The following is a 12540-nucleotide window of genomic DNA, read 5'->3' as shown; positions in this document are numbered from 1 at the left end:
TCAGCCAGACTTTGGCACATATGGATGCAAGGCTATTAAATATATATATATATATATATATATATATATATAAAGTGGACATGAAACAGCCAGAATAGGATTTATTGCTGCTACAGCTAATCTAAACTTCGGTTTTTCGTAACACAAAACCAATGTAGGAAACAGTTTTTATAATTGTTTTAAGCCATTATATATATATATATATATATATATATATATATATATATATATATATATATATATATATATATATCAGAAATTGCAATAAAAGCGGATGAGCAGCAACGCGGGTCTTTCTCTGAAGTACAACTTTTCACAAATGACTGGATTCAGAGAGCTCTGCACATAATTCCTATTTTATTCGTGTGTATGATGGAAAGTACTAAGTAAATTATATCAGAAACTGGTTATTCCAATTATGATGCATGGACCAAATTCATGCATCCTCGTAACCTTCGCATAGGTTATACTTTTCAACAGAACAAAAATTAAGGGAGAGAACACAAGTGCCAACTTCCATTTCCGAATTGTTTATCTGGGGGATGTTTTAGGATCACACAGCACGCAAGACTACAGAATAACTCCTCCAGATGACTAACTCCAGATGAATAACTCCTCAGTGTCATATATCTTGACAGAAAAAAGGAGTTGCGATTCCAATAACTGAATAAATATATATATAAGTTTTCACGACTAACACACTCTAAACATATATAATTCATGAATTATGTAGGTCACACTGGTCGTAAGTTCGGGTGGGAAATAAGAAAAGAAGTAACATCTCATTAAAAAATTATGGTTCAGCTGACCCGGCTGATAGCTTCCGACCTAGGGTTTACACGGGAAGATTGAGTTACAATTTCGGAAACAGAAGAGAAAGAGAAGAATTCTAATGGCAGACAAAGCCGAAAACAAAACTTCAAGTAGCGTCTGCATTCCAGAGGAGCGGTTACCGCGTCTGACCGCATGTGAAGGGCGGCTGAATTACAAACCTAGCAGAAGGTATAAAATGACTTTGGGTGTGGAGAGTCCATTGCAAGAACAGCTTACAATGAATGGTGGTTTGTGTTCAGTCAGGACTAGGGCGTGCCCGCATCCTTTAACAGTGGCTATGTGAAATGATCTACTGGAAAAGAGTGAGGGAAGAAAGAAGGAAAAAGGTATTCAAAAATCAGGAGGAAGATTAGAAAAAATAAAGAAGAAACGAAGAGACGCAACATACAAGAGATAAAAATAGGAACAGCAAATGTAATAACAGTAAGAGATAAAATAGAAGAGCTGATAGATTGCACGGAAGAAAGAAGACTAGAACTGCTAGGACTGAGTTAAAGAAGTGGAAGGGAGAGAATGAGCTAAGAGCAGTGTATAAGCTGGTATGAAGCGGAGGCAAAAAATGGGGTGGGAGTGATGTTAAGCAAAGAATACACAAGAAACGTTGAAGTGAAGTGGATGAGTAACAAGATTATCAAAGTGAGAGTTAAGTCAACAAAGAAAGGATTGATTTCATTTAATTATATGTCCCGCAAACAGGCTACATAGTAAATCTGGATGACTTCTTAGAAGAACTGAAGAGAAACAGAAAAGAACCAAGTGGTGATTCCGGGTGACTTAAATGCACAAGTTGGAAGAGAAAGAACAGGAGTGCGAAAAGTAGTGTGACTATTCGCATATGAAAAAGAAAGAAAAAAAAAATACTCAGGGGAAAAGTTAGTGGAGTTCTGTGAAAGGAATGGACTAGTGACTGGGAATATGTGGTTCAAGAAGAACGGTAAGAATAATTAAATATGGATGGGGTGAGAGAAGAGCGAAGTCATTAACTGACTATATAACAGAAGAAAACAGAATAAGAGAATTAATGAACGTGACAGCTATACCAGAGGAAACCTTCGAAGGAGACCACAGTCTGCTGGTTCCAAAAATAAGGAAGCAACAATTATGGGAAGTAAAGGAAGACAGGGTGATAAGGTTAAAACGAGTAAACTGAAAGACAGAAAGTAGGAGCGAATTCCAGGAAGAATGAGAAGGAAATGGCCGAAAAAGTAACTAAAAGAGGTAGAACAATGAAAGAACTTCAGAAACAATGTTAAATGTGCGGAGACAATAAAAGGAAAACTAGAGTTAAAAAGAACACCAAGTGGTGGAATGAACGGGTGAAAGAAATGAAAAGAAAAAGAGACATTCAAGAAATGGATTAGGAATAGAAAAGTAGAAGACAAGGGAAGAAAAACAGATAAATAAGGAGAGCAAAAATGGTTCAAGAGAAGAAATGACACAAAGAAGATATAGAAGGAAACGAGGAATTGTTGTATAACTTGGTGGAAAACAGAAAATCACTGACGGAATGAACAGTACTTAAAGCGGAAGTAGGAAAAATTACATGAAATGAAATCTTTTGAGTTTTACGTCCCACGCTTATGCCGGTGAGGCTAAAGGAGACGATGAAGATGAGAAATGAATGAAATGGTGGAAGAAAGTGGGAGGAAACGGGAGAACCCCAAGAAAACCTACAAGCACGGTGTTTGTCCACCACAAAGTCCACACGGCGCGAGCTGGGATCGAACCAGGGACCCGCAGCACCGGATGTGAACGCTCTACCACTGAGCCACCGCGCCTCCCAAACGGAAGGAGTGGTGATACGAAAACAGAGGAGGATCAAAAAATGGGGAAAGGAGTTAGGAAGCACGATAGGGACACGGAAGAGGAAAACTAAATAACCTGAAAAACAACAGTAATATGAAATCGGGAAAAGCGGCACGAACAGACCAAGTACAAGTAGAAATGAAAAAGGCAGCACAACACGAGGAAGTATGCTGTTATATAGAATATTCAGAAGGGCATGGAAAGAGGAAAGAATACAGGCAGCAGAAATGAAATTTCTAAGAATACAAGGACGAAGGGATGTCAGGAGCTGTAAAAATAAAGAGAAAACGGGACGAACGGATTAAAAGGTAGAGAAGAAGATGGTTCGGTCAAGTTAAGAGAATGGAAGAACCAACGATAGGAAGGAAAATTAGTAACCAAAGAAGAAGGAAGAAGACCGAGAAAAAGGCCAAGAAACAGATGGTCGTAGAAAGAAGGGAAATAGAAAAGAGGACCGAAAATATGGACAAGGAGTTTTGGGAAGAAATGGGGAAAGGAACTGCGAGATGGAAGGCTCTAAACTAATGCCTGACCCGAGCAGGAGACGGAAAAGGGACAGAAGGATGAAGAAGACAAATATTGGAATCCTTCATGTCATTTTACATTTCAGTTTTGAATTCCTTATCAAATCTAAGTAAGGTGAAGTTCAATACTTTTATTCTGATCACGACTTTCTACTACTCAGTGCAAATAAGACATACTGCGTTTTTTCATCACATTATTTTCAAGCAGAGTAATTTTTTGAAGGGTAATAATAATAATAAAAATAATGTTACACGAAGTAAACCAGAAATAAGGATTCCTATATTTCTGTATAATTCCGTACACTAAATTTCATAGAAATCTGAGGTGGTAGGGTGAACAATTATATTTAAGCCGGATAAATTGGTGTAGAATGACCCACTAATACTATGTATTAGTGTAAAAGAAGCAAGCGATATTTACTTATAGAATAATACTTTTAAGAGACAGAAATTGACGTTCAGTATCCTAAGATTATGTACTCTTAGAAGACGTGGAACGGATATTTTTTTTAAAAAAAGAAGTTATTTTGATCTTAACTTTCGAGAATGAATTTCAAAACGTTATTCAAGAGATGAAATACTACTACAAATTACAATGTTAACTAAAAATTATTGTAATATAGCAATTTGTATATGAGTCACCTAATTCCAAAAGTGTTTAGGTACTTAATTTACATTCTACAAAACTTATTTCTCTTGCTTTCATTCTGTAAAGTGAACAAAGAAACTTTTTGGAACTGAGCAACTCATATAAGTTAATTCGTTATTTATTTTTGTTTTATTCCGTTTATCCCTCTCCACTTCAGTTTTTTTAGCATCTTCTTTTCCTGGATGTGACAAGCACACAACTGAAAATTCGATGAATATTTATTTTTATGCTGTATTTGAGATAACAGAAGTATGTGACAAGTTTCATATTCATCAATTCTAGTGGCTTCTCTGTAATGGGTACAGAAATTGTAATATTAATTTTTCTCTGCACTTGCTTCTTTTCCTTTCTTTCTTTTAACTGATAAACGGGATATTGACGAAAATGCATTCAATCTTTCTCTCATTCATTTAATTTTAGGTCTCACTGTTATGCTACGTACGCAAATGAAGACTGGGATTAGATACATACCAAAGATCGAAGACAGATAAACGATAACAGTAAATCAAAGACACCTTAAAACTTTACTGCTCTTTTTGAAAATTTACTTTTAGCATTTTGCAATTAAATGCATATAACGGAACATATTGCACCAATACTGTTTCACGTCAGTTATCTTACCATTAACGATTTTAAAGAAATTATAAATTTCACTTATTTCTTGTCTTTTGGTTTGATCTTTTTTCACCCACACAAATAAACCTCAAGAGCGAACTGACGCCTCAATAATAAAAGCTACCTAAATATATCAAACAAACTCACCCTGTTTCAATTATAGCATATTGTCCTGTTGATGTAAATGATCCGCTCATGCTATCCTAGAGTCGAAATATTAAGCTATTACATTGCAATAAAATTTTCACACAAATGACAAATTAAATTATGGAGGGAAACTAGATCAAAAATCAATCTCTCCCTCCATAAACACATACACACAGACGAAGGAAGTTTGGAGAAACCTCTGTCAGCGAGACATTAGAGAGTAATTTTCTCATGATCTTCCATATTTTTACCCATTTCCTTATCTTACGTTTTTCTCTAATTGTGTCTATTAATCTGCTTGCAGTTAAATTTCAATTTTCTTAACTGGGATAAAGCAGAAAAAATGAATACGTACCATGACATTCTATGACATTTTGTATACCAGCTAACTGTTCTAGTGTATCAATATTCTGCGTATAATTGCGTAACAATTTTTTCTGTTTTTCTAAAGCTCTAATGAACCTGTAACAAAAGAAAATTTTCTTTAGAAAAACACTGAAACAGAATAAATAACACTTGAAGTACGTATAGCGAAAAAAAAAAAAAAAAAAAGCTAAGATTCCACTAATACACTCATTTCCAATAATCTTTATTGTTGTTTTTTTCTATCATGCAAACTGGCGCTTTTACGTAAAAAGAAGCTAGTTTTTTTCGACAAATTCGATTGAAGCAGCTACTACTATTGAGAGATACGAGTGAAGAAAAGTGTTTCTAACTCAAATTTAGTGAAGATAGCAGTGGCTATCAAATATATTTTTTAAAAAATCAGTATTTTCTTATTTGAATGCGGGGGTGCAAACAGGTGGCCATGCGCACGTGTGATTTTATATCTTATTTATTTATTTCGAAGCTGCAGTGGGGACCGGGGTACATTTTTTCTTTGAAAACGGTACCATTAAACTTTTTATGTACTTTTACGGATGTTCTCAGTAGTTCCTAATTTGAATAAAATATAAAAAATGAAATGAAATCTTTAAGTTTTACGTCCCACGGTTATGCCGGTTAGGCTAAAGGAGACGGTGATGATGAAGATCAGTGAAATGGTGGAATGAAGAAAGTGGGAGGAAACGAAAGAACCCCGAGAAAACCCACGAGCACGGTATTTGTCCACCACAAAGTCCACACGGCGCGAGCTGGGATCGAACCAGGGACCCTAAGCACCGGAGATGAACGCTCTACCACTGAGCCACCGCGCCCTCTTGAATAAAATATAGTTTGCAAAATAAATTATCTTGGTTTTAGCACTGTTTCTTTTACTTTTTTTTAAATGAGGGAGAAGGGAGGGGATTGCGTCCACTGAGTTCAGGTAAATAGGCACCGCTGCATGAATCCATTTTCTTTTGTCATAAATAGTGAAAAACACTGTTACCAATTACTAGAGACACGATTTTGTGGTAAATAAAAATTCGCAATTTCGTTATAAAAATACATGTAAAGCAGGATAAAATCGTGAATAAAAATTCAACGTAAGAACACTATTTTCCTTGGCAATTACAATTAGTTACCTTTTATTGCACCTTAATTTCCACTCATCAATCACCATGATATGAGCTTATGCATGCCTATATCAAACACTATTTGAGTTTTTAAAAAATAACACTAAGCATCCTCAACTGAATAAAAGTATCATTTAAAGAAAAAAGCACACAGAGAGAGAACATAAATAGAAAAAAATAACTTTAGTGTTCACAGTTTACTTATGCAAATAACACTTAAGCATTGTTTCAATGTTTTCTGGTGTTAAATTTGTTCTTTAGTCGGTAAGTATGTCATTATAAGAAGACACAACTCCACATCAACATTCGAAACTGATATGTACACTCATGTTCAAAATGATTGTCACATAACTATAACTGTCTTCTTGTAAGACAATTTGATAATGCTTTTGTAGGATACTTTTAATACTGATACTATGTGTATAATCGGGAAATGAATATTTGTGGTAAATTTCATAGGGAAAGAATTATAAATACGAAAATTAGTTTAAGTGAAACAAAATGTTGCAAATAGACAAGAAAGTTTTATTTTCGTTTTATTGTTCTTATTTACTGCTCTTTTGACATAAAATTTGCCACGTACATTTCTTTGCAGATTATACACATACTAAAAATGTAAGAAATACGGGGCAAATTCGTTATCAAATTATATTCCTACAACAACATATTTATAGACATGCGACAATAATTTTGGACAGGAGTGTACATTAGTTGGAGACACTTCCTAGCGATTTCTGAATGCTGATTTAACATACCGCGCAACGCTCTTTCTACACTATCCACTTCACCCGTAGATACCGTTTGGAGCTCGCATGTAAATTTCAAAAATTCATGGTTGTCTGTTTTCTCAAAAATGAAAATTTTCATCACATTGCGTTGAAAAATTGTCACTTTTGAGTACATTTCGTGGAATATCGGGACTTGTTGCAAATTTCGCTAATTCGACAGAATTTCGCGTTTAATCACGAGCGTTATATGGCCTAACACATGGTGAAAAAGTATATATTTTAGGTACACAAAGTTTTCGCAAAAACTGATACATTTCGCGTTTTCGCGTGTCACCAAAAAATCGTCTCTCTACCAATTACATACATTTTTATTTATTTATTTGTGTTTTTAGATTCCATGTCTCACGTTTTTGCCATTCAGCCTCAAAAAGATAACAACATATGAAAATGATGAATAGTAAAACAACAACACTAGACACATACTCAGAGCTGGATTCAAACTCAAGTCAGAGAATCTTGAGACTAATGATCTAATATCTGATCTGTTACAGATTTCCATTCCAAACCTTCCTTTCTTTTGTTTTTGTTTGCTTATTTGTTTGTATGTGTGACACTGTGAATTTAGGACAATTCGTAGTTCTATGGGGTTGTTACAAAACGTCTCTAAAACCTAAAAAATATAATAATTACACATGTACAACTTTTAGAACATATTTATTGAGCCCTCATAGGATATCATACTAAATTCTATATTAACAAGTGCTTTTTCTGGGTTTCTTCAGGCAGCGTGACAACTTCTGACTAAACGGAGAAAATGAAGGAAAGTGCTGTTTCTGGATATCTTCATAAAAAGGATTTTTCGCCGTAGGATATCCACGTCAACATGGTTATTATATTAGGCAATACAGTCTTTCTTAAACCATAGTGAAGAAATTTAGAAGGAAGAAACAAGCACGGAAAAAGACTCTCGACCAGAAAGGCCCGCTGAAACACTAACCCAGGAATTCATACAAAGTCCACGAAAGTGTCACATATATGATAGTCGACTGATAGACAATTTACTCAGATAGTAGACCTGTCCACTGCAAACGTTGACAGAATTATCAGCCAAAATTTGCGAATGACAAAGTTTCACCCAAATAAGCATCCAAACTTGTGCTCAATTAGTTACTAAATTGACCAGGTTACTAAAGCTGACCAGGTGCAAAATTTCAACGGGCAATCTTGAGCTTTTCCGGGCAAATCCAGATTACTTTCAGAGTGATTCGTTAACAGTAAATGAGACGTGGGTCTATAACTTATTTTCAAATCTATAGAAGACAAAGTCAGTGCCCTCAGCAGGAAACATGATAGATATTGTATTTTATTGTATTTTGGGATTCGGAGTGTGGTAGTGGAAGATTATCTTACAAAGGAGCAAACAGTAACTGGGGATAATTATGTACACTTAATATGAACACTGCATGATTATATTCCCTGAAGTATCGTGCGAAACTGAAAACAGGCGTCCTCTTTTCGTCAGGACTGTTCTCAAACATCAAGAAGAAGTTGGAAACTATCTATTCTGACATTGATGACGTCATGTGTCTAATCTTTAACGTTCTATTATTAATTCCTTGATGATAAATGGAAGTGAATAATGATAAAAGATTCAACGAATAAAAAGTTGCGGATCTAAGCTGGGAATCGAACTCGGGCTAACGTGCTGATGACTAACCACTACGCTACTAAATTTCTTTCTGGACCCAATTCATCTTCAGACCGCAAGTTCTATACCCAACTCCAAGCATATAAATTGAAGAGGCACCTATGTTTGATATATAGCAAATCGGTTATTCCCGCTATTTTCTCACACTCTTCGAGGATAGTTAACGTGAAAAGCCTCCACTGGTTTCATGTTGTTTAAGAGTTTACTTAAGTAATATAGAATCGATAATTATTACTACATATTCAATTAAGCATTTGAAAGAGTTAGCATACAATAACATACCTATGACATGGTGAAGGTTTAAATTGACCTGGATAGATATCACGAGCGAATTTAAAAAACGGCCTCGGATCTTGCCTGAAGTAATTAATATCAAACATGGCTTGAGGATCAGGCAAATCGGGAAAATCAACAGCCAACCTTGAGTATATACCATCGCGACTTCTGAAGTCAGGGATTCCACATGAAACTGACACCTGTAGAAACACAGAAAATAATAATAATAATAATAATAATAATAATAATAATAAATAAGAATTACCCAGTGCTCTAATCCAATAGTTCTACCAATAATTATTCAACTGAGAAATATCAGACTCACCATTCAAATATGTAAATTCTATCTTACGATGTTTCAAATCTTTTGCATTCTAACTTCGAATACAAATTAAAAGGATGGATACACATATTAGCACAAGCATAAAATGAAATGAAATTTCAATTTCATGTCACACGGTTGTTCTTTAAGCTAAAACAAACGGGTGGTTAAAACAGTGAATAATTACGAAACAATTAGTGGAATGAGAATGAAGAAGGAAACGAAAGAACAGAGAAACCACGGATACAATGTTATCTACCACAAACTTACATGATCTGGGATCGAACCAAAGATCAAACGCGTAAAGGATACTTCTTTTAATCCGCCTATATATAAGGACCATTCCAAGTGACGGAATACGATACATGAACATATTTGCACGGCGTCTTTTGCTTTACACTATCAACAATTAGCTTCGCAGATCACTGATTACTTTTGAAATATAAGAAGAAAGTGCACTTGGTATTCTACACTAGAATATGTGCAATGAGACACACACTACTGTCTATAGATAAATTTAAGTCTTTATGACGGAATGGAATTCGGAGCAGTAAAATATCTGCAGATACGGGATTTTAGTTGTAATTTCTCTGAAGTTTCCTTAGCACTCTTTGTCATAATCTTATCGATAACAGTACTACTCTTCCAAAATAGTGCGGTTTCAGTGTTGACAACTTATTAGTTTCGGCAACACCTTACACTATAAGCGTGACATAGAATGTGACGGAAAGGGACACCTCTGGAAATCCAATAAAATAGAAGAAAAAGTTAACAGGTTTCAAACGCATTTTTTCTGGGGGGGGGGGAGGGGTGGTGGTAAATAATACGAAATGAAACTATGATGTACTAATACAATGCATAATACACTATGATAAAACTGTGTATAATACAGTATAGTAGGGGAGCTTACGGAAAGTATCCTGCACTTTGTGTTAAAAAGGTGCCACTCAGATATGTTGTTCCCCTGATCCAACTAAGCAGGAATCGAAGTGGCCCCACTCCGACAGGTGGCCAGAATCCAATATGGCGGCTATCAAAGATGGCCGCCTCTGCGAATTCATAGTGTTGGTTTTAGAGGCCAATATCTCTTTAACTAATAGTCCAATCTCCACGATTCAAAAACTAAACGACGTAGAAGGTAACAGGGTCTAATAAATTAGCAAACGTTTTTACCTAACACTGAAATTAACACCTACAGAAATTATTTAATTTGGAACTTTACATTTCTTATGATGGAGTTTATTCATATTTTTTAAAATAACGAGTAAATGGCTGGGATTATCGAAAAAGATGTCGTATAACTTTTTAAAGAGTGTTAAATTATCTTTCGTTTGGTGTACAGTTCATTCAGATTGGTTAATAAACAACGAAGTTGTGACAATTTAAAGATTCACGTTGAGTCGATTGATTTTCCCAAATTTCAAACGAGAGTTCATTTACCGTAATAAAACATCAGTGGTAGATGCTGCATTGTACGAAAAGAATCATTCTCTTGTTATGTGTTCTTCATAAGTCCCGTTTTCACGAGAGCACAAGACAGCCTGACCAAGCCCGGTTATGTATCCAATATGGCGGCCGTTAATTATGATTCATATAAATTAGTTTCTTTCGAAATATTGACTCGAGTATGATTTGTAAACGAATACAGACAATCACCTATTATATTACTATTCAACTTTACACATGAATCAAGTTTAAGAATATTTGAAGAAATTACGTGCGTAGCGTCACGATAGAAAAGTTTCATCCAGTGGCGCATCCAGGACGGACTTCTGGGGGGAGTTGTAATACTGCTACTTAGAGCTACTTTTAAGAGCTCCAAACTCTGGGATATATTTATTTAAAAATACTTTCCTCTTTTGGGGGAGCAATCGCCCTCCCCACTGGTTTCATCTGAATTGAAAGAGAACCGCACAGGAAGACTAAGAAGAGAATTCATGTCTTTAAACCATAGACATTGGCTTTATATTCTTTACAATATTATAAGGAAATTACATAAAGCAATATATTGTTATAAATTAGAAAGTAAATAATTTCTTTCGTATTGTAAGAACAGAAACACAACACAAACACTTGGTTCTATAATTTGAAAGTCACAATATATATTTTGGATTTTCTATGTGTACAAACAGTTTTATGATTTCGACGAAGAGTTAATACTACTTTGTGTACAAGCTGTTCTATAAAGAATCATAGATTTAAGTTTATATATTTATTGGTACGTTTCCAACGTGGTGTAAATTTACTGTGGATCAACTGAATTTTCAAAAATAATAAGTTTTATTGGTATAGATCTTCGTTTTCAGTTTCCATCACCTTTCCACATGTTCCCCTACACACAGAACAAAAAGCACTTCTACAACGACATCTTGTGGTATATGTCTTGCAGGCACATTTCAAAAAGAGTTTCCTACATGCTTCGTATATAACTGGAATGGAAGTCTATGTTGGAGACAGTTCACTTCCGTTGTCAGTCCATTCCGAGTTTACTGGTGATGGAATATGTGCTGTCTTCTTTATTGCCTGGCCCCAGATTTGTCCACCTTGGTATACTGCACGCTTAAGCAAGGCATCACAAGTTGGAGGAAGCGCAGTAAGAGGTCTGCCCTTTTCCAAAAAGATTTCTCGCCGGGCTTTATTAACTTTATATTTTTCATTTGTTTTTGAATATAATAGGACAACATATCGTTGCAGTGAATTAAAACAATCTTCGCCTATCTTGATTACAGGGTGTGAAATTGTTAGGAAAGCTGGGTCACCTCTGGATACAAAAGCATGTTTTCCATGCTGATATTTTTCCATGTCCGAGAAAGTATGACACTATATCACATCCTGTAAACGCGTGGAGGCCTCGTAATGCAGTTGATTTTTCTTTCCTAATGCTTTTGAAATATGATGAACTGGGAGAAATCGATTATGTTTCTTGGTGCCAAAATATATCCATAATTCTTCTAAACCATGTCGCTGAAAGTCGTAGAAAAACGATACAGCAAGTATTACAACATCTGTGTCTACTGTGCGGATAACTATCTTCTTGTGCCCATTTAATGTTTCATCAAAGCAATAACATGATCCTACTATCAGCTTCTTCTAAATGATTTCCTGATGATTTGTTTGAAAATGTTGGAAGATTTCTTGAAGTTTCTATGTGATATCCATTGCTCGTTGCTACCTCAAAGTTACTTACTTCCTTTTCACACATAGACTTTCCAAGAAAAAGGAGTAGTTCTTCTTTATTTTCGTTATTACGAAGGAAATCGTTCTACTTCCTAGGAATTGGTTGGTGTAGTTGGTGTTACTTTTTCCTTATTCCTACGCTCCTGCTTTCTCTTGTGGAAGATTTTATGCTCTTTGAAGAGTATCTATCCCATATCAGATCCACTCGCTTTGCATGGAATGTGTCTGCTTCTCTTTGAACATATTTGAAGAAATTAC

General features: G+C 35.2%; 1 protein-coding gene across 1 annotated transcript in view; it reads right to left on the bottom strand.

Moving 5' to 3' along the window:
• Sirt1 (Sirtuin 1) overlaps positions 1-12540 on the bottom strand; it is an 81533-nt gene that overhangs the window by 31110 nt on the left and 37883 nt on the right. Inside the window, exons 6-7 of the mRNA XM_081726698.1 lie at positions 8790-8983; positions 4931-5037 (exon numbers count right to left, since the gene is read on the bottom strand). Of these exons, the coding sequence (XP_081582824.1) occupies positions 4931-5037; positions 8790-8983 (301 nt within the window). The remainder of the gene's footprint in view (positions 1-4930; positions 5038-8789; positions 8984-12540) is intronic.

This window comes from Thermobia domestica, chromosome 1 (assembly GCF_964235325.1).
Source record: "Thermobia domestica chromosome 1, izTheDome1.hap1.1, whole genome shotgun sequence".
In the NCBI taxonomy this organism is placed as follows: domain Eukaryota; kingdom Metazoa; phylum Arthropoda; class Insecta; order Zygentoma; family Lepismatidae; genus Thermobia; species Thermobia domestica.
The sequence above is the reverse complement of the archived record's forward strand: the minus strand, read 5'-3'. Positions and strand labels throughout refer to the sequence as shown.